The sequence below is a fragment of the Fringilla coelebs genome (assembly GCF_963513975.1).
Source record: "Fringilla coelebs genome assembly, chromosome: 6".
In the NCBI taxonomy this organism is placed as follows: Eukaryota; Metazoa; Chordata; class Aves; order Passeriformes; family Fringillidae; genus Fringilla; species Fringilla coelebs.
The window spans coordinates 48355015-48380062 of record NC_140034.1 but is presented as its reverse complement, the minus strand read 5'-3'; the positions used below and the strand labels follow the sequence as shown (position 1 = coordinate 48380062).

The following is a 25048-nucleotide window of genomic DNA, read 5'->3' as shown; positions in this document are numbered from 1 at the left end:
AGGCACACCAGCCCAGACAACTGATGCAACTTTCCCATTCTGCAATGAGGATTCTTTCCTCTGTGCCACTCCACATCAAGCTTCTTGCAAGTTAACCAGAGAACTAGGGCCATCAGGATTTTGGAGCACACAATGTTACTTTAGAAAGGACAACTCAGATTTGTAACTGAGTTGACTGTTACACACACTCAGATAGCAAAATATCCCTCAGCACAGTAACCTGCTTTGGTTCAGCTTATTTTTCAGCTTTTAATGTTCTCTTTAAAACTGAAAACCTGAAAGGAAATGCAAGCAGGAGCAAAAGTAGCTTGATTTTCCATGTGTCATTAGCCTGTGTATTTCTGCAAGTAGCCACTATAAACATATAAGCACTGCAGGGGGAGACAGAAATTAACAAAACCAATCAGGATGGAGTTGTTAATTTTAAGCAGATTCTACTAACATTTGAAACTTTGCTAAGAGTACCATCAAAAGTGATACGATCTCTTGACAATCCACTATGAAGGCAATTAAAACTTATAAGTGAAGCTCACAGAAAGTGCACACAGAATTGTACACTGGTGCATGGATCCAGCAGCGTGGTGCCAAAAGGAGGCTGAAATGACAAGGGGAGCTGATGAACATGGGAACCCACGGGTGACTGGAGCCAACCAGACTGTGTCAGTCTGAGGAAGAGCATATGTGGTGCATTCCCTTAGAAACCTCACCAGAGGACATTAATAACAAGTTGCTTCCTCTAAGCTAAATGGGTAGCAGACTGCCAGCACTCTCCTTGGGGACAGCCCTTTTCTAAGGGGTCCAGCTTAACCATTAGAGGTCACACAGCAGCCATATCAGTAAGGGGAAGATGAACAGGAAAGACAATCTTGTCCTTCAGCCTCTTGCACTTATTTTGTTAAGCAGCTGCTTGAAATAACACTTAACAATGAGCAGGGGAGGGCAGGGACTTATCCTCTAACCTCTCATCATCTAGCAAAGGTAAGAAACACACACTGTGTTTCTTAAAAAAAAATAATTTCCTAGCTGAGCATCTCCTCCCCATCTGCTCCCCTTAATACAAGCTCAGAGTTGATTTGTTCCTGAGTCCTTCTGTGCCCCACACAGCACTGCAATGTATCTATGTCAGACTGTGACACACAAGGAACATTTGTCATATCTGACAATTTCTCCCCAAGTAGTTCCATGAACAGTGGGGTTGCACCCTGAAGTTGTAGCAGCAGAAACACCAGGGTGTCCACTGAGATTCAGGCCACAGGAAATTATTTTCCTTTTTATCCAGTTTCCTGCTTTGTGGTGGCTTCCTCCCTTGCCACACATATGCACACCATGACATGTGCTTGCTGTCCAGGCTTTGGCACAGAATTATGTTTTCACCCCTATTTGCCACAGAAACCTTTGAAATCTGAGTTGCATTGTGGGCAATGACAGCAAATGTCTCTCAGCACTGTGGGAAGGATGCAGGAATGATTCCTTCCTCTCTTTAGTCATACTAGGTTATTTTAGGACCATCTGTTGGCCACTGATGCAAAGCCCAGTGCACAGAACTTTCCCAAAGGATTTGTGAGGGAATGAAAGGAAAAACCCCTTTGTTCTGTCCCCTGGGTACATGGCAACCTCAAAGATGGTTCTCAGGGCTAATGCCAACCTTTCTATTTCTGTGTAAAGCAGGGAAGTGCACTCCTTCAGACATCTACTCTGGCCTCCAATCAATCAGCTTTCTTTCCCTAAGTCTCTGGTGACTCCTTACCATCCTAGACAGTAATCATCAGGCAAGAGGAAGAGACGCAGTCTTCCCTCTTACAGCTGCTTGGACACTGTCTCAACCTCTCATGCTACTTTTGAAGTCTCCTGGAGATTTTGGAGGGAGTTAGTGAAAATGAGAGTGGGTGGCAGCATGACTTCCAAAAGACTACAAGCCCTATTTTTCACTCCTTGGAGGAATCATGCTCTTCTGTAGGAAGGATGGTGATCTGCTTTCCATCTTCAGTATTTTACCCCCTGACATTTAAATGGCTTTTATCTATTCCATCCCACTCCTGAGAGCTACATGGCAGCTACAGAGGCTCCTGCAGTCTTCCTTTTCCCCTATGGTGTCCTTTAAGTATGATTTTCCTTCTTCAGAGTCTTAAAGTGACTGCCAGTTCCCCTCTCCCTTCAAAGCTAGTATTTGCAATTGGCCTGCTGTATCACACACATTTGTAAGCAGGCACCTTCAGCCTTCATTGGTGTGGCAATTTTCCTGTGTAACATTAGTCACAGAGACAAGATATTTCACATTCAGACAGATATTTAACTGGACCATGGATAATCAGCACTCACTATTCATAATCTGTTTTTCTTTTTCTCAAGAAGCCTTCCCTTGTCTGGGCTAAAATCCACTGAAACAGCCAAATCTCTAAGCCCCTGCAGGTCCCTGTCTATCAGAGCCTCAGCAGGGCAGCAAGCATTTCATTTTTTGCCTCCCACTGAGCATAATTTCTTCTCTGAAATAAAGTTCAGCGTGGGGTTGAGGTTCTTTTTTTTCCCTCAGAAAAATCTTTGGTATGTTTTTCGTGACATCTCTTCCCCCGACTACATTTATCATTATCATTAGAGAGAGCACTGAGACATGTTTTGATGGCACTTGAAACCAGTGGGAGAGGAAAAATAACATCTCTGGTACAAAATTCAAGTCTGTTTACTTAATAATCAAACTCAAGGTGGTGTGTTAAGAAATGCTTAACTGGAAAACATTGAATTTGTGGAGATTTTCACAGCTCCTTTCATATGTCTGCAAACACTCCAGGTTGTGCACTCTCCTTCCCCAGGCACTGTCTCTCCTACCATGGCTCACAGCTCTGGTATATGAGATAAATTTTCATTACTCCTCCTGGGAGAAAAGTGATGATCTGTGGCTCTGATCTGAAGTACAGCAGATCTTGGAGCCTTTGCTTCTGTATGAACACATGGGGCCAACTCCTCAGCTGGTAACAGGTTGCCCCTTGCTTCATGGAGATGGACAGCTGTGCAGACTTTGATGCCAGCCATGAACCTAAATCAGCTCTAGGGCTCTTCAGTAAGGTTTACTGCTCAGGCAAAGATTACAAGTCAGAGGAATGTTGTCTCTTGGCCTCCCCTTAGGTTTGCTCTTCCCCTCTTACATTCTTCTCCTTAAAAAAGGGGAACTATTACCATTTTTGCTTTTTATTTTCCTGGAAAGGAAGCAAGCTTTCTTACCTGTCTAACCGTAACTGGCAGGCTGTCCGCAAAATGTCAACTATGCCCTCGTTCTTCAGCTGTTTACAGCAGACACTTGTGGCAATAAAGCAGCCAGTCCTCCCGATGCCTGCACTAAGGAAGGCAAGAGCAGAGAGAGGCAATGGAGATGTCAGAAGGATTTTGGAGCTTTCCTGTCAAACGCCTGCCACTAAAGCAGCACAGACCCCATCATCCCTTTTGTCCCTCCGACCTTTCCCAGCTGGGTGCTTCCAGATGGAAAGTCATAACTAGGAAAAGATACCAGCTTTGCTGGATGACATGATTAAGTGTGAGCCACTCACAGCAGAAGGGTGAACATTGCAGATACAGCGCTAAAAATGGACTATTGGAGACTCATTGACCCAATACGTTGTTAAACCTCTCACTGAACCATTGTGAAAAAGCGTCTGCATTTCTTAGTAAGATTTGGTTCGACAGCAAGCCTTGCTCTGAAGGCAAATTTGCTTTGAAATTCTCAATTTTAACAGCTTCTTCGAAGCAATTTTCATTCACGAGTCGAGTAAAAAAATCCCAACTCTTGCTTAAATAATTAAAGCTAACAGCAGTATAGTAAGTCTGATGCCATTTTCTGATCAGATCTGCAATCTAGTAATTTGAATTAGAGCAGAATACAACAAATTCAGTACCAAAAAAGATTCCTAAAATTTTCTGAACTCTTTTGTATCTGACCAGAACCGAGTTTATTTTCAAAGGCACAGTGCTATAGAAGCTGTGAATTCTTCTCATCACCTAACAAACTACCAGCAAATGCTTGAAGCCCTTCTTATGCATGAAATAATTAAGTGAGCATACTCAGGAATAATTACTTGACATAACCACAGGAAATCCTACTTTCATTTACATTGTGAGAAAATTGTAAAGCAAAACCACTGGCAAGAAACGTTCAAGCAACAGTGGAGCTCACAGTTCACAGCTGCCCACAAGTCCTTTATATTCTACTGACCAAAACCAAACTGATAACAGCACACAGCTCCTGATACTGTTTACCATCCAGTCACCTCAGTGTTTTACAAAGGGAGGGAACAACACCCATTTTTAGATAAAAGAAGCAGTGCTTGTCCCAGGGCAAGGTGCGGGTCTCTCAGTGGCTGAGAAAGCGTTGGGTGGCACATTATCCACATAGAAAACGTCATAATCCTATCTCCTTGTTTCTTAATACTTTTTTTTTTTTTTTCAAATAAAAATGCCCCATTTCTCCCCAGATTATTACAGTGCCATGAGGATGACACCATACAAGAGAACAGAACAAATATGCAAAGCAAGAGTGGAGAGTGGTATGGTAACCAGCAGCAATAGTTCTTCAAAGGAGCTCCTAGAGTGTCACAAATTTCCATGGACAAAGAGGATCTCCTTACAAACCGTTTCTTATTTTCATCTGGACTCTCCCAAATTTTTCCACATCTGTTTTAAAACACAGACAGAAAAACTGGACACGTGCTATCACGCAAACATTTTAATATTGATTACTCCATATTAGCTTACAGTTGGATCTGTGATGACACCAGGCTACCAACCATTTCTGCCAAGAGGCTCTTTAAAAACATTCTCATTGTATAATACCCATTTACTATGGCTTTTGGAGAGCAACCATCTGCTGTTTCCTAGAAAACATTATGCAAAATTAAGCAATATTCTGTACAAAAATAAATTTGGCAAAATGTATGTTAGCGAAATGATGGAAGATTACCCTGGCAAGATAAATTGCATTTCTTATCAGGCTTTCTGCTACTTACCTGAAACAACTCTTTTGAGAACAGACTGTAGTTTTCAAGTAACCATATTAAACCTTCCTAAACACTGGCAAAACAGGGCTTCCTTTTAGACCTGTGGAACTTCTCCAATTTTCCAAGACCTGTAATTCATCTATATTAAACTTTAGTGGTTTAGAGTGTGTGAACCAACTTTTTTAAACCACTCTTGGGTGAAAATCAACTAGCATATCTGATTTAATAGTGGTTGCTGATGCTTAACATGCTCCCTAGGTAGCAGTGCAAAAGAACATAGTTCATCACGTCTACAAATGATAAGTACATCATCCCACTTCTTTCTGAGGACAGAAGAGAAGTATCTATCCTCATCTATTTTTATTCTGCTCTGATTGATAATTACAATTTTTTCATCAGGCATCAAACCGCTGTAAAGATTTTGCTCCTTCCATATAAGAAGTTTTAATCTTTGCCAGGGATTCTTACGGATGCTTCAGTTTTACTATCAATTGCATACATTTCCTGACTATTAATTAGGACTTGCTGTAACCAGTTTTGTCATTCTTTCATTTATGTATTATATTTAAATTATTTAATCTTCGACATAATAACGACTTATTAAAAAAAAAAAGGCAAAGAAGGACTCTGCAACACAGGGGTGTTTGATGCTTAAAATGTAATGCTAATATTTGTCTGCTTGCATGTGTTTTCCTACTCAATTTCACCTAACATATGCTAATCTTTGCTAACCTGGCCCTTCATAGATAATTAAAGGCATATATTTCTGGTAAGGCAAATGAGATGAAATTATCCTTACAAGTAACTGAGCCACTGCCAGCTTCTATGTTCAACTCAACCTGTATCTTAATGTAACACTTGGAAATAGAAAATCATTGTCATTAAAGCTTTGAAGTTCCAAGCACATTTCAGAAGCAGTTGGGCAAGATTACACAGGTGTGACTGCAGGCCTGTGTGGCAGTCTCTGTACCGTGTCATTGTATGCAAAGAAGCCCTTGAAATTCCAACACAACGTTTATTTACCTGCAGTGAACAATCACTGGGGCATTCTTCTCCTCTGCACTCTGCATGGCCTCTTCCACTTCCAGAACTAGCTGTAACAGAGGAGGGGCCTGGTCTGGTGTCTTCTGGTCTGGCCAAGACGTGTACCAGTAATGTTTCAGGTTTCTGACCTCTTCTCCTTTCTGCAATCCAGTTAAGACAAACACCACAAAAGTTTTACAAGAACTTCTCATTGTAAAATTGATACTGAAACATCCCTTTCCGACTGAGAAGATTAAATCCATCTTCTGAAAACACAAGATGGCTGGGCACACACAAGTCCAGGAGATTGCTGCAGAGCACTGATGAGATCTTTCTGACACAGGTATTGGAGGAGCCAACAAGGAGAGGTGACCTTTATTAAGTACATGGTTGGGCACGAGAAGGTTGAGGGCAGCCTTGGCTGCAGTGACCAAGAGATGTTGGAGGATCCTACATGGAGGGAGCAAGGGCAGTAAGTAGGATTACAAGCCTGAACTTTGGAAGACAGAACTTTGATTCCTTCAAGGACTTAACTGCAGGAATCCCTTGAGTTAAAGCCCTAGAAGACAGGGAATCCAAGACGTCTCGTTAATATTCAAGCATCACTTCCTCCAAGCTCAATTTCGGTGCATCCCTCTGGGTAAGAAATCATGCAAAGAGGGCAGGAGCCATGCATGGATGAGCAAGAAGCTTCTGGCAAAAAAAAAAAAAACCAAACAACAAAAAACTAACCAACACAAGAAGGAAATCTATGGAATATGGAAAAAGGGACATGGCACTCGGGAGGAATAGAGGAATATAGGAATGTTGTCAAAGTATGCAGAGATGTGACAAGAAAGGTTAAGGCCCATTTGAAATTAAATCTGGCAAGGGATGTCAAGGACAAGAAGGGTTTCTTCAGTTTCATCAGCAGCAAAAGGAAGAGCAGAGTAAATGTAGCCCTGCTGCTGAGTGAAGTTGGAGCCATGGTGGTAGAGGATACAGAGAAAGCAGAGTTACTGAATGCCTTCTTTGTTTCAGTCTTCATTGCCAATGCTGGCCCTCAGGAATCCCAGACCTTGAAGGCAAGAAATTCTGGAGAAAGAGCCAACTTCCTTTTGGTTAATGAGCACTGGGTTAGAAAGCATTTAGGTAAACATGAAGCACAAATCCATGGGCTCCAATGGGATCTCCCCAGGAGTGCTGAGGGAGCAGGCAGATGTTACTGCTAAGTCACTCTCCATCATCTTGGAAAGATCATGGAGAACAGGAGAGATGCCTGAAGACTGAAGGAAAGCCAATGCCACTACAGTCTTCAAAAAGACAGCAAGAGGGAGGACCTGGGGGCTACACACCAGTCAGCCTCAGTTCCATCCCTAAAAAGGCAATTAAATAGCTCACCCTGCATATCGCCTCTAAACAGGTGGAGGAAAAGAAGGTTATCTGAATTATTCAGCATAGATTTTCCAGGGGGGAATCATGCTTGACCAATTTGAAAGGTTCCTATGACAGTATGGCTCGCTGGGTGGATGATGGGAGAGCAGGAATAGCGCCTAACTTGACTTCAGCAGGGCTTTTGACCCTGTCTTCTGTAACTTCCTCATGAGGTAAGCTCAGGAAGCATAGATGAGATGAGTGGACAGTGAAATGTATTGAGAACTGGCTGAATGGGTTCAAAAACCATGGTCTGCAGCCAAGAGCCCAGCTGAAGGCCCACAGCACTGTTCAGTTCGCTCATCAGTGACCTGGATGAAGGGGCAGAGAATAGCCTCAGCACGTTTCCTATGATGACACAAAACCAGGAGGAGTGGCTGACACACCAGAAAGCTGTGCTGCCATTCCATGAGACCTGGGCAGGCTGGAGAGCTGGACAGAGAGGAAATGATGAAGTTCAACACAGGCAATTGCAGGGTCCTGCACGTGGAGAAGAATAACCCCAGGCACCAGTACAGTCTGGGGGCTGACCAGCTGGAAAGCAGCTTTGTGGAGAAGGAGCTGGTGGACAACAAGCTGCCCACGAGCCAGCAGTGCCCTTGTGGCCAAGGAGACCAGTGGTATTCCGTGGTGCATTGAGAAAAGCAGAGTTGTCAGATTGTGAGCTGTGATCCTGCCTCTCTATCAGCCCTAGAGAGGGGGCACTCCATCCACCTGAGTGCTGAGTCCAGTTCTGGACTGCCCAACTCAGGAGAGACAAGGCACTACTGAAGAGGGTCCAGTCAAGAGCCATGAAGATGATTAGGGCACTGGAGCACCTCACTTAGAGAGAACTGGGCATGTTTAGCCTGAAGGAGAGACAACTGAGAGGGGACCTTATCAAAATCTCTAAGGATCTGAATGGAGGGTGTCAAGAGGATGAGTCAAGCCTCTTTTCAGTAGTGCTTGGCTACAGGACAAGGGCAAGAGGCACAAACAAACACAAAAAGTTTCATCTGAATACGAGGAAAAATTTTTTGAGGGTGACAGAGCACTGACACAGGCTGCCCAGATTTTGTGGAGTCTTTTTCTCTGGGATATTCAAGACTCACCTGGGCACAAGCACATGCAACCTGCTTTAGGGGAACTTGCTATAGTTGGTCCAGGTGGCTTGGACCAGATGATCCTCCAGCGGTCCCTTCCAACCCCAACCATTATGTGAATGCTAAATGGAACAGAAACCCAAACGGGAAGACACACAACACAGAAATCTGGACTTCAAATGTCACAACTGCACTTCAGTAAACTGCCTTACAAGAAAAAAAAAAAAAAAAAAAAAACCACCCAAAAATTCCTCCCCCCACAAAATATTCTGCTCTTTTAGTGCCAAGAGCTGTGTGCAAAACACTCCAGGCGGTCTGTTCCCTCTTGACAGATTCATTCAGCAAAGCCAGAGCCGTGCTTGTGACATAATTGCTTTCATAATGTATTTGACAGACAGAGAGCCAGAAGCCATATCTCTGTCTCTGATAGCTAGATAAATAGATGAGGGAGAGAGATGGGAGCTTATTTTTCTATCCCTTCTGACAGACAGACTGATATTGGTCTCCTGTCAATTCTACTCTTCTCTTAGACATGGTGAGAAATTCAGAGGCAGTATGGAAGGTGGGAATTGTATCTAGCTGCAGTCCAGTTCTTTTTGAGAGACACAAATTCTGATTCTCTGTCTCAGCATGGTTATGAATAAAGCAAATGTGCTGTTTCCTTTCTGGAGTGCCAAGTAGCACTGTGAGCTTCTGATTTTGTGTTTTCTAAGTGATATCCTTCTGTCTGATTTCTAAAGGTGCAAAATAGTAACATGGTGCCTAGGGAACTGGCCTTACCCTTGAAGCCATTGCACAAGCCAGCTGGCACAGGGCAAAGTAAATGTTTGCAAAAGGTCCAAGAACAGAAATGTTAGCTTCCACAACCCTCCCTTCAAACCATGGTTGGCTGAGTTGGAGAGAAAAAAAAAAAAAGAAGACAAATATAACTCTTTCTGAAGAACAAGGCACAAAAATCTGAAAATAGTTTGTCACGTATACTCCCAAGTCCCTCCCTATGCTTGTCAATCACTGGATGCTAAGAGTGCTCTGTGGTTGTGCATTTTCCATCCTTCTCTTTGGATGACAGAGTTTTTGCACAGCTCCACAGTGAACTAGACTGGGAAAGCAATCACGTTAAATCATTTTCCTTTCTTGAGACGGATTAATTTCCAGATGGATTGATCAGTTTCTCCCTTTGACTTAGCACGCAGTCAGAAACACTTGTGAGGGCACACGGGAGAGGTCACAAGGATCAGAACAAGAGAGCTGGACAAAGGGAGGCTCAGCTTCATTGAGATGTTGTTCCATCTTACACTGGGCTTAAAGTGCTCACTGAAGCACAGCCACAGGACCCTTAAGTCTGTGTCTAGCTCACTTCAGGAACAGAGACTCTTACTACCATATCACAGAGTCTGGCTTTAAGTTATTTATCCTAGGGAGAAAATACTTTGTTTAAGAGAGCATAATTAGTTATCATGAATAACACTCAAGCTCAGTATTGTAAACCTGATCAACACTGCTCTGAAACACAGTTGCTTTTGAATGTGTGACTATGTGTGAGTCACAGAAGATATGAACACTCAATTCTTAACTCAGTTGTGAAAAATTATAATAAAAATGCTGTCAATAACACTGAGAGAAAAGTAAAAGTCATCTGAAGAAAAACATGAATCACTACATAAATCATTTAGTTGACAGCAACAGAAAACAGACAAAGTTCTAGCAATGAACTCCGGATGCCTTCAGTTTTGTCTGCTATGTTAAAAGTTTTATGCTTCTGCTTGGAGCATCCTGACTTCTCTGGTTCTGTACACTTCCTGCTTTGACTTGAACAAAAATATTCTGTATTGATGGTACCTCGGGACTGAGAAGACTTGGGAACAGCTAGGAGGAAGCAAGATATAATAGACAGTTTGAAGTCTACAACACGTATCCTGTAGCTGAAATCATGACTCAGTGGCTAGACACTGGCAGCTTTCTCTGAGAACAGAAAACAAGCCTTGCTTCTAGCCTGAGCTTTTTCTAAATTCCCAAAACCTGACAAATCTTGTTCCCTATATGGAGAGAAAAATGACAGTCCACTCTGTAAAGCATACAGTAATCATGTATTTCTGAACACTCCTGTTTAAGGGCAAACTGAAGTCAATTCATGGCTTTTCCAGTTTTCACTACCAAGTCACTTAATGTATGCATGGTTTAGAGCTGCTGCTCCACTATTGCCATTAAATGGTAAATGTACAACTCTAGAGAAAGACAACTTAAATGGAATCTTTATTTCAGATCTAGAACTCAGCAGTTCACATCCTGACATTTGAGGGTGGAGAGATGAGACACTGACCCACTAGTACTGAAAACAAAACCATTGTCTAACTGAAAAGCAAAACCAGATGAGCTGCAAGTCTGCAACATATAGATATTCTTCACTTCCCACGTGTCAGGGAGTGTGATTTTTCTCCTTGCTGCCTTTGCCAAAAGCATGAGTGACAGACTTTCTACACTCTGAATCCAGACATGGGATGTCATATGCTGGCTTTCTGCCCATTAGCATATGGCTGAAGAGGCTTGAAACTGGTTGGATAGAAGGAGAGTTTTTCCATCTTGTAAAGAAATTGTGTTATACTGAGGTCAAGGTAGATCTGGCAGATGAAAGACATATGAAGTTTATGTAAACAGACTGTTACTAAAACATGTAGCTTGATATTCTAGAACCTAGCAATGAAAAGAGTTGTAAAATAGGGACTCAGATACTACTTTATCTAAAGTACCAAAGTACTTAAAAAATTAAACCAGTACTGAAACTTTCTATCCACAAGATGATAGAATGGTCACTGGTATATAAAGCTACACTTGCAAAGTTAAGAAGCTCTCTGTGAGCTGACATTTCGTTTTAACTGATCAATGAACCCAGAGGACAAAGGCACAGAATGAGTCACTGGTTTCTTACTCAGTGAACCCATACTACTAGAACTGGCCTGGTGGCTTTCAGACTGTACACATGCAGCCTGAACCTCTGACTGCTGATTTTCCTCTAACTTTCATGCTGGTGAACTGGGCAAAGCTATGATGACTTCAGTAATGAAAAGTGGTATTTGTCCAGCACTACACTGTGCAGGAGCTTTCTACACAACTCCCCCTCAACATCTGCATTTATAGCTTTAGACAGCTAAGCTACTGTAAGTACATTGGAATGATTTACCTTTAGGGTGATGAGCCTTAAACGGTAATCGTCTGCTTGTATGACTCTGTTAACTGTGATTTCTATTCCTTCATAGGTGACCTGTTCCTCTGGCCAATATTCTGTGCATTTCTGTGTGCAATATAAAACAAATCCAGTTAAGCAGGTATCAAGGGAGGCTCGGTTTTTTTCTCCTCTGAAATTGAATATAGCACATGCATAGATGAATATGAATAAATTTTGTTTCTATAATAAGTACAAGCTTTCACTTACTAAACAGGGAGCACATTTCAGCTGATTTTTGCTGCATCCATAATAGCCTGATTGCTTGATTAAAAATGCACAAATCAAGTAATTACTAACCAATGCTTTTAAATACACACATCCTTATTTATCTTTATGCAACTGATGTGCATTTTGAAGGTTCATTAGAGAGGCTGGTGGCAATGTGCTTGTGTTTTTAAATTAAACTTTTTCTTGAGATAATAATGATTAGTATAATATACACTAGTTACCAATATATCTGTGCTTCATATATACTGATGTAGAAACACAAAATAGAGCTTTTCTATTTTTTATAATGGCTCAGTGCTCTCTGAATATAAAATGATCATTTGCATATGTTTTTGCACAAAATAACATGACTGGGGATGCTTGGGAAAATAGATTATGTACCAAAATTGTACCACAAAATTTATCCACTTAAAATTGTCAGTGAGAATCTTTCAAAGCTGGGGAACTAAAAGGCATCAGTAGCTGTGAGAGAGATTGGACTACTATATTTGATTTTGCCAAAAACCAGTAAGAGATACAGCCAGCACAACCTGACCCTTGGAAACACAGAGACTATAGTCCATTTGCTACAGTCCTTTGTGGTACTAATACACTAGAGAAGAGCCAGTGCAAATTTGTAGGTCCTGCTAATCCTTGAAGGAGGGCTAAAAAAGACTGTGGTTTTGCATTTAGTTTCTCTAAATTAATCAATATGCAAAGGCAGAGACAGGCACTTCAATACGGTGCACAAATTAGTTCATGGACAAGGAATGACATGAATCAGGCAGAGTCTGAGAAAAAGGCTCCCTTGTGATAATGCAAGAAGCTATTTCATTATCACAGGGGAGCAGGTATCTGCTATTCAACAAACCTCAGGAAAGATGATGCTTGTAAGATTCCTCTTTTACACAGCTGTACACAATCTTGGAGGAAACAAGTTGAATCATTTTTCTCTCTCCCCCACCAAACGTAATTCCACTTGAGTAGAAAGACTAACAACAGAAAAGTACCTTGCAAAGTTACTGAGTCAAAATTTTTGTGTGGGAGAATCAGAGTTGTTCCATCTGCACAGTACATCAGTTAATAACCCACTGGGAGTGTGGCCCACTGTGTCTCTGTAAAGTTATTTATGCAGATTGTGGTTTTTTTCCTCTACTCATAAGCTGCAGAATCCACTGCAAAAAGCGTCAAGAGTGCTACCAGCTATCAATAGCACAGACACTGCTCTGCTTAAAGGAGTGGAGTAAGATTGCCCACTCATTTCTGGGGGTTGTCTGTCAATTCAGATTAGAAGTGACAGAGGGCTGAGGTGCAGAACTTTTAATCCTCACATTGGTGAAGCCATTGCACTGAGGAAGAACACAAAGTCTCTCATACTAGCATCATTGCTGAACAAAACTTTTGGGTTTGAATCTATGTACTTTGAGCCCTGTTGTTCATCTATTAATAGAAGTGTTGCAGATAAATGGAGTGAGCATAGAAGACGTTTACATGAAAGGACCTTTATTTATGGCTGAGATTGCTGACATTGATACATTTTTGACACAAAATGTACCAGGAAAGACTCAGTAGCCCTGTTGTGATAGACAGGCCATAGCAAGCTCCAGTTCTATAGTGCATCAGCACTGCAGTGCACTGCTTCTCAAGACTCAGAGGGTCAAAGCACTTGGTCAGTTCAGGTAGGAGGCAATCCAGACACAAAGGTTATTTTGCCTTCCTGTTATACAATCTCGTTATGAAAACTGTAGTTGAAGAACACTTCAGATATGTCATTCAGGACCAGCATTTCCTCTGCATCTTCTTTAAACCTCAAAGTCTGCAGAAGTTCTGGTGCACTGACTATGTCACGACATTTTAATGTCGTATGTGCCAGAAAATGGCAACTTTGATTAATGATCCTCAGTGCTGCTGCTCAGATACAGGCAGGTGCAAATTTAAAACCTGACTGAAAACAAAGCATTGAGATCAGCAACATACTCTGTTGCCTTGCATCAGCAATCCTTGACAGGATGTTTCCAATGAGCCAGCTGTAATGACTGACCATTTTTAACTTGCAAAGCATCATAATTCTGTGTCAGTCTTGTTCATGTCTTTTTTTCAATGAAGTTGAAAAAAGACATGAACATATTTACTTTATATCTATGAAAAGCTAAAGGTTTGTGCATGTGCATGATTATGGGCACTAAGCTTCCAGCTAGCAGACAAGCCATTACAACTCTGTCTGTATGCTGGATGTATGCCCATATTCTTTGGCTTCTAAGCATCTAAAGCTTCTTCTCCAAACAAAAATCTCTAACCTAAATTACCAATTTGTTCTCAAGGACAAGCCTGTCATACAAGGTGCTGCAGTTTAAGAAACAACATTTGGATACCTCCACCCAGCCTTGCTGCTTATTGGTGGGGGAGGATGCAGAGCCCAATACATGCCCAGACCAGTTCCTCACATCTTACACTGCCAGTAAAGGCAGATGTGAGCTCAGCTACCTGTCTGTGAGCTGAAGCCCAGGCACAAAGTTCTTGCAACTCTGCTATGGGGGAAAGATTTCAGCAGGTAACTAATGAACAGCTGGAGGGCTGCAGTATTATAAACTGCAAAAAAAAAGAAGAATTCACCTTAGGTGGATTAGCACAAACATCACTACAGCTTAATTTATGTAAGTAGGTGGCAAATAGAAAGTTTCAGCATCTTAATTTCAGTATTTCATAAACATTCCCTAGACACATTCAGGGGAATATCCAAGTCAGCTCTAGTTGTTGATTATCATACAGAAATCAGGTACTTCCTCAATGAAATGTGCATGTACACATCAAATAGTAATAAATGCAAGATAAAGCAGCAGCAACTCCACTGATTAAAAGTATTCAGCCTTAGCAGTTTTGAGGTACTATTGCTTTTGATTCCTTCAGAAAGAACTTCAAAGGCTGCCTGCAAATAGAGCTGGGTTAGGAGGGGTTTCAGGTCAGCTGGGAGAGGAAAATGGCAAAATCAACAGTAGGAGAAGTCAGTAAAACAGGACTCACAGTAAACTGAAGCGAAAGAGAAGCCCTCATCTTCTGAGTCTGAAGAATTTAATGCTGGCTCTGATTGCACAGGCCACTGAACTAACTTCTGTTTGCTGGCTTAGTGTCTATGCTGAAAATAACTGCTGGAGTAGAGATAAAAATATAGACTGGATGTAACAGCATTACCTCATTCATCTCTTCTATATTGGTAATCATGACAATGATGGGAGAACGCTCCTGCCACACCATTCTCCAGAAGTCAGTGACAGTATTAACTATCGGTCCCTGAGTAGCAATATATACCTTTTCCTCTCCTCCATAGCCCTGCCAACAAAAGAACAAGAGATCAATTTTAACAGGGATGTCCACCATAACCTTGAAGGTTTGCTCCTAAAAAGCAGAGAGCTATCCTGGATGAAATGCTGAATCTGTGGCACCAGCTCTCCTCTCCATCTCTCTCCTGCACATGTGTACACAGAGCAAAGCCACAGTACAGACTCACGTAAAGAGTGTCCTAAAGTCTTGAGGTAACTCTGGCTAGGTCATGAGCCTTACTCAGGCTGATTATCCAGTGCCTTGGTTAGGCCAGCTGACAAGGAATTTTGCACCAAGAACTGCAGAAGCGTGTTTCTGTCTGGTTTAAATCTGTACAGGTACACTTTGAGACCTGGGTTTCAGCTAATGCAAGCAGGAGAGAAGAGCAGTCAGATCAGCTAGGATGCCTTTAAAAGCCAGGGTGTGTTGCAATTCTGTTTACTTTAACAGTGGCTGATAGAGGCTGGGCAGACAGAATGAGCTATAGCTCTTACCCTGATGTAGTTAGCATTGATGTAAGAGCTGAGGGGGTCGTCCTGATCAGCTGAGGTAAGGCACACTCTGCTGTGAGGATCTGAAAGGTGTAAGGAGATAAGGAATAGTTTATCAGAGGAAGGAGACACACAAGATTATTTAGTAGAGCAAGACATTTACATGCATTCATGGCCATCACAGCGGATGCGAGTCGCCTTAGAAAACCCCCATGTTAAGACCATTAAAAAAGGGAAAGGCTGGTTGGGGTAATTTGCAGCCTTCTGACAGTTTCACCCACTCTCTGAAGCCTGCCTTAATTGGTCCTGAGTCAGTGTCTCAGCATGACTCTGGAAAAGCAGTTTTCTGCTACAGGAAATTATTTCTCAATCTGTTAGGTCAACAGACTCATTCTGGCTTCAAAGGCATTAGAATATTGTTTGTGAAATGATAGCGAAGAGCTTTTCTACCAAAACATAAGCATGCATTTCTTGCACCCAGGAAAGCCAGATGACAATAGCTCCTTCCCAGTTTCATCTTGCAATGAACCACACTCCAAGATGTGCTATTAACAAATAATGGCTATAGAGAAATTAAAGAATATTAACAGTCTCTTGCATTTTAAGTCTCTTCAGTACTTGAGTCTCCTTCATTGAGGCTGTTTATGAAGCATTATTCTTGTTCTAATAAGATGACAAAAGAAAACATTATTCCATTTAAGAAGTTCAGTCTGATTCCTACTGAAGTCAATGGCTGTTTCACTGATTTTAATGGGACCTGACACAGGCCCACATTCATCCTCTTTGACCACTGCTACTCAGTTTGTTACCATTGACAAGAAACATCCTCCTGACAGAGGCCTCAGCAAACAGCAACAGTGTATATGACCAAGATAATATTAAAAACAAATCACAGGTGCCTTTTTCTTAAAAAACTTCAGCTGGCTTAGAAAGCAGAATAAGATAAAATTTATGCAAAAATTGTGCTTTACCCAATATCATATTAAGGACAGAGCACACAGTAATTTTTACAGTACTAAACACAGAGGCAGCATGAAATGCTGTCCTCAGACAGACCAGATTCATGTTTCCCGGGATCTTTGGCTTTGAAGCATAAAGAGAATGTTTAGGTCTCCTTTCTACCCCTCTTTACTGCCAGCATCAAGCCCTGTGAAGTGGAAGCAGTGGGATAACAGACTCAGACTTCTCCTTTCCTCAGCAATATCAAGCCATCCTGTGGCCACAGTCAGGGACAAAGTTGCTAGAAGTTCTTTCAGAAAAAAAAGCTCAGATCACTACAAGGCCAGAATAAAGTTGTTAACATCTAGAGAGATGGGTGGATGAAAGAGTTATCTGAGATGAAGAGGTCAAAGTGACAACAGTGGCTGCTGGCAGATACCCATATGGCTGAGACGAAGAGATACCAAATTCAGAATATACAGATCACTTAGAGATCTGGCACCTTGGGCATCTGAAATCAATATCCACTTTTGCAATCTTCCCGTTGCAGCAAAACCAGCAAATTAATACTTGAATGAATCACCTCAACCATTAGCACAGCAATAGTGAAAGGTGTTAAATGCTTTTACACTTCTGGTCTGAGGTACAGTACAAAGTCATCAAAAGAATTTCACACATCAGGCTGCAGTTGCTGGAGTTTGTAGACATTGCAATAATCTTTTTTGAAACCATTTTCAATCTGGATTCATTGACTGTTAGGTATAGCTGAGGACACTTTTGACTTTACTGCACTTGTTAACCTGACATTGAACCTTTTGGATTTTGCAAAAAAATACTGTAGTGATGGTACCATCTTCCAACAACAGCTTAGAGGGGGAAAAAAAAAGGCATGACATCTAATTGTATCACTTTTCAAAGTACCTTAAAGTATGAGAGAGGGGAAAATTATGACACTCGTAAAAATTTGTACCAAACTGTTTCTCTAAACTCCCACTCCTGCCTATAAATAAAACAAGCATAATAGAAAAGAAAAATACTTTTCTGTGTCATCTTAATGCCATCAGGCCAGTTCCAAATATTCTCAGTCTGCATTTGAAAAAACATCAGTCAGGAAAATAATGCTGCTAGAATCTGGTCTTTCAAAAGAAATTTAATCAAAGAAATCACTAACTAACATCTTAATAAGCCAAGTTCTTGGGTACAACTTTTAAGCAGCACCAAATGATGCAATTCTAATAACTAAAAATCCTATGTTTCCCTGAGGATCCGCAGCATTTCGGTTCTTCATGCTCTGTACCTCTTTGGAAATTTGATTTATGCTTTGAAGCCATGCTGCTGCTCCATAAACATGGCTTTTGGACAATACGTTGTGGTGACATGCACTCTGGAAAGGAAAATGCAAAGCCTTCCAGCATGTGGAACAAACCACCCTGCCCCAGTTACTTATAAAGCAGAAACTTACTTGGGAGAATTGTTTTGTAGCGATTCTTACGCACTAAGCCTGGAATATCATATTCCTTTGGATCAACAAAGTTCATTGGAATTTCCTGTAAAAAAAAAAAAAAAGAAAAACAAAAACCCACGAGAAATAAGAGACAGTAAGTAGTATTATTAGATTCCCAGGAGGTATAAAAACCCCAAGCCCATTACGTCCTCCCTGCGAGGGAGGCAAAGTGATGAAGTCAGCTGGGACATATTGTACAGTACCTCTAGCAACTTACCACCAAAGTATGATTGATGTTTCCTTTTTCTGTCACTTTCTTTTCTGAAATCCTTCATGTGAAAATGCTCCTAGTGACTAATTCATTGAGTAACACGCATGACATATTCACTCCTAATATTATTAGAACTGAATTGCAAGTGTAGGCACAGAGCGATGCAAGAGGTGGAACGCAAGACACCGCTCCAAGAGGATGGACCATCCTTTCTGACTCACATCGCTTCCTCTCTGAGGGTGGAAGTTAATAATTTGCTGGGCACTTGCACCAGCAACAAAGTATGACACACATGATGACAGGCTGGTGTGCTGACCCCACTCCATGGAGCTGCGGGAGCGTCACCGCTTTGCTCATCGTGCTGCCAAGCTCCACGGAAAAGGACAGCAGAGGGAGATTCAGGGATTGCCTGCACTCCCTATCCCTGATGCAAGGAACACACAAAGATGGAGGGGCTTCCTATTCCCCACTGCTCATCCCCTTCAGTAAGGGGCTAATGCCAGGTGGGAACAAACAGGAACCTTCCAGCAGCTGGAGGAGGGAGGCAAGTGAAGAGAAGGGATGTGTTAACCAGCCTCAACAGAGATATGGCTCACAGGAACTGGGGGGCAGAGCTGGTCATCCCAGCTGCTGCACGCTGGATTTGAGAGACCACTACAGGACAGATGGGGAACAGGAATCAGGGTTGCGCAAGGCAAGTAAAGGGAAAACTTGAGATGAGCAGAGCTATGGAGTACAGAAACATAGAATTATTAAGGCTGAAAATGACCTCTAAGATCATTGAGTCCAACATTTCACCTAGCACCTCCATGTTTACTGCTAAGCCACGTCCTTAAGTACAACACCCACGTGTTTACAAACACTTTCATGGATGGTGATTCTACCACTTCCTCAGGCAGCCTGTCCCAGTGCTTCATCCTTTCAGTGAATAACTTTTACCTAATATCCAATCTAAATCTGCCCTGGAACAACCTGAGGTCAGCTCTGTAACCTTAGGTGACTATCTGCACTCCATCTCTTACAAAGCACTGAGCACACTGTTGGCTTTAACCAGAGGCAAATAAGGACAAAAATGTTTGGTTGAAGTAATTTCCTATCAATTTCAAGAACTGCACAGGAACAATCTTCATATTTTTCTCAATTGTTCCTTGGTATTTAGTCAAGTCAAACTCTTCCTGAGCCAAGCTCCACGGGCTGTTTTAGGGTCTTAAGTCATTCACTGCAAAGCCAATTCTTTGTGAAATCAACAGGACTGCTGTCTGAGTAAAAACTCTAAATCTTGTATGAATTTCAGGATTTAGCCCTGTTAATGTCCTCCCTGATTTTTCTTGCAAAATTAAACAACTGCTTGCTTCATCTGGGATCTGGACTTTGAAAACCAAGTAGGTTAGACAGAGTGAAAACACACAATGAAGAGCTAGCTGGTGGTAACTGTTTCATAAAAGAAGAACTGGCTTAAAATTTTTAATTACAAAAATGACATTTTGATTGCACAGCATTTTGTGCTCTTTCAGTTTTCATTAAAGAATGAAAATAGCTTGGGATGGTTTGGCTGCTGGATGATTCTATGAACACCAGGAAACCTAATTCAAAATCTCTCAGACAAATGAAGTGTATTTTTTCCTACATCTAACAATATTTTCTTTGCTTGAAAGCTACAGAGTAGCTCAAAGACTGCTGAAACTGTATGCGGACTAGTCCAGCAGTCAGTTCAGACACCAAGTGAACATTCCTTCCCTAAAGGAGCAATAGATACTTTACTTTAAAAGAATCAGGGCTTTGCCTACACAAAAGCTGCTTTCCTTCAACTTCTACAGCACTAAAGGAATTAAGGACCACAGATACCTTGTGTTCTGCTTTAAAACAGAAGCCAAGAGTATCCGCCTGTTCTCATACAGGGAAAAAAAGTCCCTGAAACCGCACAAGGAGGGAGGACAGCAAGTGATAATCAGAGTGGTCTTTCCCTTTCAGACACTTAGAGGTCACAAAGAGGACAGGCTGAAAGGCCTGTAATGTTGCAATAATCTTCCTCTGCTCTGCTGAGATTTCATGCTTAAGAGAATATTTGACATGGCAGTATTAACTTCAGTAGTTTACAACTAGTGAATTATTTTTGTGCAGAAAAAAAACCCCAGTAATACATAATTTCTATAGCTCCTGCTGAATGACAGAGCCACACCGCGTTTCAGGTAACCAGAGAACATTAAGATTTGGAAAGTAGCTCCACATTAAGTATTCAACAGGAAAGAGGGTGGATTAGGACTAATTCCATCCCTAGGGCAACTCCAGACACCTTTCAAAAAGTTATGCTTATAGGAAATGTGGCTCTTCTTCTGAACTCTAGTGATTTTTTTTTTTTTTTGTTGCTGCTGTTAAAAAGGTAATATACATCAGCAAAAAAAAAAAAAAAAAAACAACAAAACCAACCAAAAAAACCCCAAAATCTTATGAAACAAACACTACTTCTTCTTGTTGGTTTTGCCAGAATCAATTCTCTAGTTTTTAAGTGACAACACTACTGAAATCTTTCAGACACCGTAATGTAAAGGAGTGACAAATTTGGGAATTGCATGAAACGCTTCACCGACAGAAGCGGAGTTTGCGTGTACTACTTTTAGACTGGCAGAAAATAATACCAAGGTCTTCTATGGAGAGACAACATCCCATTTTTATTGATGCTCCTACAAGAGAGAGGTCAGACACTCACAAAGAACTCTGCCTGGAGTATGAAAGGATCCAGTGCTTTCTTGTGCAGCTCCTCTTCAGTCAGGATGTTCGAGGCGTTCTGGAGGTATTCCCGGGCTGACTGCTCCCGTGGGGACATGACATAGCCAAAGCCTTGTTCAGAGCAGCCTGGGGTGCACATATCCAGTGTGAGTGAAACATTTGAACCTCTCCTGCAAAACAGAGCAGTCAAAGTTTGCTTACAAAAGACCCACTGATGCCAGCAATGACAGATGAACAACTTTAGGAAATCACTCAGCTGGTTCTGATGGGGACGTTTTGGTCACTACCTGTAAGAAAATGGGTGATGCTTCTTGTGTGGACAAAATCAGAAGATGATTTTGTATACTGAAACATCTTACTGGGGTAAGATCTTTGGATAAACTGCAGTTCAACTTTAATAGAGACACAAAAAGCCAACCAACTGCAGTGAATAATTTTTCTATCTGAAAAATGTTCTTTCCACAGCTGTACATCCTAAGAAAGGTGAAAGAAAGGTCCCAACACTTTAACAGTCACATTATAAACAGATACTCCTAAGTGTAGAATTTTTTGTGTTAGTTAGCCACACAACAAACCAAAGAAGTCAAAATGCCTACCATTGAATAGTTTTAAAGTACTTCTGAGCTTCTGTTAATCTCAGATATGACAGACAAAAGTAAGATTCAAAAGCCGTCAGTGAATCTATATTTAAATATCTTTAACATAATAATAAAGCCACACAATATGATGATTACTAGGTAAAGGTTCTATACATTTACACAGTAAACCTATTTTTGATGAATCTTGACTCAAAAAATTTAGTTAGAGGGTGTGTGCAGGAATGTGCAGGAGCTATTAAAACCATGCAGGCACACAAGCATGACCAACTCCCAGAGAGGACAGAAGTCATCACTTGGATACAGCCCTCTCCTGAACTCAGGATTTTGTCCAAAAGGATTTGCAGCCAGCCTCCTGCTATGATTCACAGGCATGGGGAAATGCCACCCATGGCAGACTGGAATCTTTAGTGACACCTTTCAAAGGACTTCACCTCACCCTCCTGTGCGCTACTAAACAGCTACCACATTTCTCCCCCAAAACAGGTGCATTTGACAAGGATTGCTTTTGGTTCTTTCAAGGTAGGAGAGGCTACCTACATTAATAGTTCTTCAGCATGAGGAAATGAGATTGCTTCTTCTTCAGCAACATTTAGTGGTGTTTGAATTTAGCTGCTGACCACCCTTTTAATTGCACAGGTGGTTAAAGAATGAGAGCGAAGCAAGAGAAAAGCAGCACGAATGGCAAAGAGGCACAAGTAGGGAACACAACCCCAAACAAAGGAAAAGTGACCAATGTGTAATGTAAATGAAGTTTGTTGGAGCACAGCTCAAACCTGAAATGATGTCTGTCTTCTCAAGCACATGTGTATGTTGAAAACAAGTTTATATCTTGAGTGTTCACATTGTACCTGGTTTGAGAACTTCAAGCAATTGCTTTCATTGTCCCACTTCTAGTTATTTGACAGGTTTTTCATTGTAATTCATTATTTTAACAAATTGATTATTCCCCAAGCAATACTTCCAAATTCTCTTGATACAGTGAATGTCTTTCATGTAGGCTAGCAGCCATCTGAGGAAAAATGCCACATCTTTAAAGTGACAGAAATGGAATGAAACCAGGGATAGTGAAGAACACAAATGACTCACATATTTCAAGCCCAATCTTGCCTATAATGAAAAACCAACAAAGCAGCAGCTTCAGGGACAAGCCCCAGGGGTTACTGTGATCTCATATAAAGGTAGACTAAAACAATAAAAGGTATAAAATTTTAGGACAATGTTATAAGAAACCATAAAGCGATAAACATTCTAAACCTACAAGAGTACAAATTGAAAGCCTCTTCTGTACCACTCCTTTTTACTGCATCCTGAGGAGCTTCAGAAAATCAGCACTGTATTCTTAAACTCTATGTTCTGTCCTTTGTTTAAAGCTTTCAGGATGAGAATTAACTATGGTTAGCACTCCAATTAAGCTTGAAAACTGAGAAATAAAGAAAGGTGATACTTTGCTATGCTGAGCCTCCCAGTAACTTCATTTTAATTCATAACATCCTCACTTTTGCACAATTTCTTTGAAGGAATTCTATCTTCAAGACTTTATTCTATTTTACTAAGACAACTGAAAGGACACAAAACAGAAAAAGATTTTCCTTTTATCTTGAAACTGCCCTTTCCCAGCTTCTCTCTAGAAGCTCCTGACGTGCCTGAGAAACTCCTTTTTTCAAACCGCCCTTATGGTTCAAGCAGTGTACACCAACCCACCCCAAAGTTTCACTACTGGGTTCATTTGAATAATTCATTTACTTCTGGATTAACTCATTTATATGAGAAATACTAAAGACTATCACTTTTTCTGTGGTTTGCTTTTGGAGAGAAGATTAGTCCTCCAGTACAAGTGACAGGGGAAAAAATATATCAATGAGACCCACCTCTTTCAAAGGTAAAAGCTTTTACTGCTCTGTAAGGGATTTCATGCAATGCAGTTGCTCTCTTGATGAATGGTGAGAGACTGATCAAACACAAACAGAAGTATTCAAAGGAAAGCAATGATGCTTTAGAACAGCACTTGTTGACAGCTGTCCAGAAACTGCTGTTTAGCTAACATGCTTGTATTTATGACTGGACTGAAAACAGGACAGGAAATAAAGCAGGTGCTTGACTTTACAACCACATCTGAAAGTGACATTCACAAAGGCAATAAAGCTTCCTGCCAGAACTCCTAAACCCACAAAATCTGGAGCAGACTTGTCCCTGTTAGTCACATCTACCCTACCTTTCTTGCAAGCCCACGGATTTGACCGTCAGTGTAGCCGGGTCTGTCCTCCGCTTTAATGTCCATGACGCAGTCAAAGACTGGAGTCTCTGGCACGGGGTCCAGGTCTAGGAAGTCATCTTCATTTTTATCCTCAGTCCACTCTGAGTACGTGAAGGAGGGCTGCCGGCTCACAGACTGCCGTCTGTCCTCTTGCAGCGGAAAGGGGGGGTCTGGTGGGGCTCTGAGGAGGTGCCAGAACTGGAGGAAACAAACATTTTAAAAAGTTGCTGCTTGTAGCCAGCCCTTCCATACAGCCTAGGGCATGGGTCTTTGGGGCAGCATTCCAGCTGCCTGTGTTAGAATTGGAGAGTACTGAGGAGAACAGGAATGTTCCATGCAGGAGCGGCTTTGTGGTGTGTGTTGCAAGGATTCACATCTACCCATTCAAACCTGCTTTCAGCCACAGAGGTTTCCACAGAGCTAGCCAGGCTTAACTCAGGGATACAGTGGAAGTGGAATGTGCTTGTGACCATCATACGCAAGCAACGTGATACCACTGTCCTTTTGTTCAGCTTCTTACCCTTCCCAGGCTTGTTTACAAAACAAAAATCCACTATAGTATTCTACAAATCATACCTCCCGTGATTTAATGGCTTTCTATCTGAAATTTACATATTGCTGTCTTAAGTTAATATAATTGAGCTGAACATCTTTAATAATCAGGTACTGTACCCCAAATTAAGCATAAACCCATCATTTTTTGAAGAGGCCTCAATTTTGATGTACCTGATCCTCGGCCTCAAAATGCCCATATCAGTTTTTGGCCGGGGCACAGACTGTGTTATAATTTAATTATCTGATTTGAATATGGTATGACCATTAAATAATGAATCCTGTGAAGTTTTAAGACACAACTGCAATATGAAAGTTTATATTACAAATTAACAAAGGGTGTGAAATTGTATGAATCTAAAAAATTTCCTCATCGTATCAGTTTGCACAGATGCTGTGATAAGACTAGATTATTTGGAAACCACATCAGTAGACTTCAAATTCTCCACACAGATTTTAGTAAAAATTTCAAGCCCACCACTGAATTCCAGGATCTGGAACTTTAGGCCATCTTCATCCATCT

At 41.4% G+C, this 25048-nt stretch overlaps 1 protein-coding gene across 1 annotated transcript in view; it reads right to left on the bottom strand.

Annotated features, from left to right (window-relative positions):
* The window catches only part of PTPN5 (protein tyrosine phosphatase non-receptor type 5), a gene marked incomplete at both ends in the record, with an annotated part of 51391 nt that overhangs the window by 566 nt on the left and 25777 nt on the right, over positions 1 to 25048 (bottom strand). The window contains 9 exon segments of the mRNA XM_084207788.1: positions 3217 to 3330; positions 6006 to 6166; positions 11679 to 11789; positions 15120 to 15257; positions 15743 to 15822; positions 18141 to 18225; positions 21101 to 21290; positions 23932 to 23978; positions 23980 to 24171. Of these exon segments, the coding sequence (XP_084063914.1) occupies positions 3217 to 3330; positions 6006 to 6166; positions 11679 to 11789; positions 15120 to 15257; positions 15743 to 15822; positions 18141 to 18225; positions 21101 to 21290; positions 23932 to 23978; positions 23980 to 24171 (1118 nt within the window).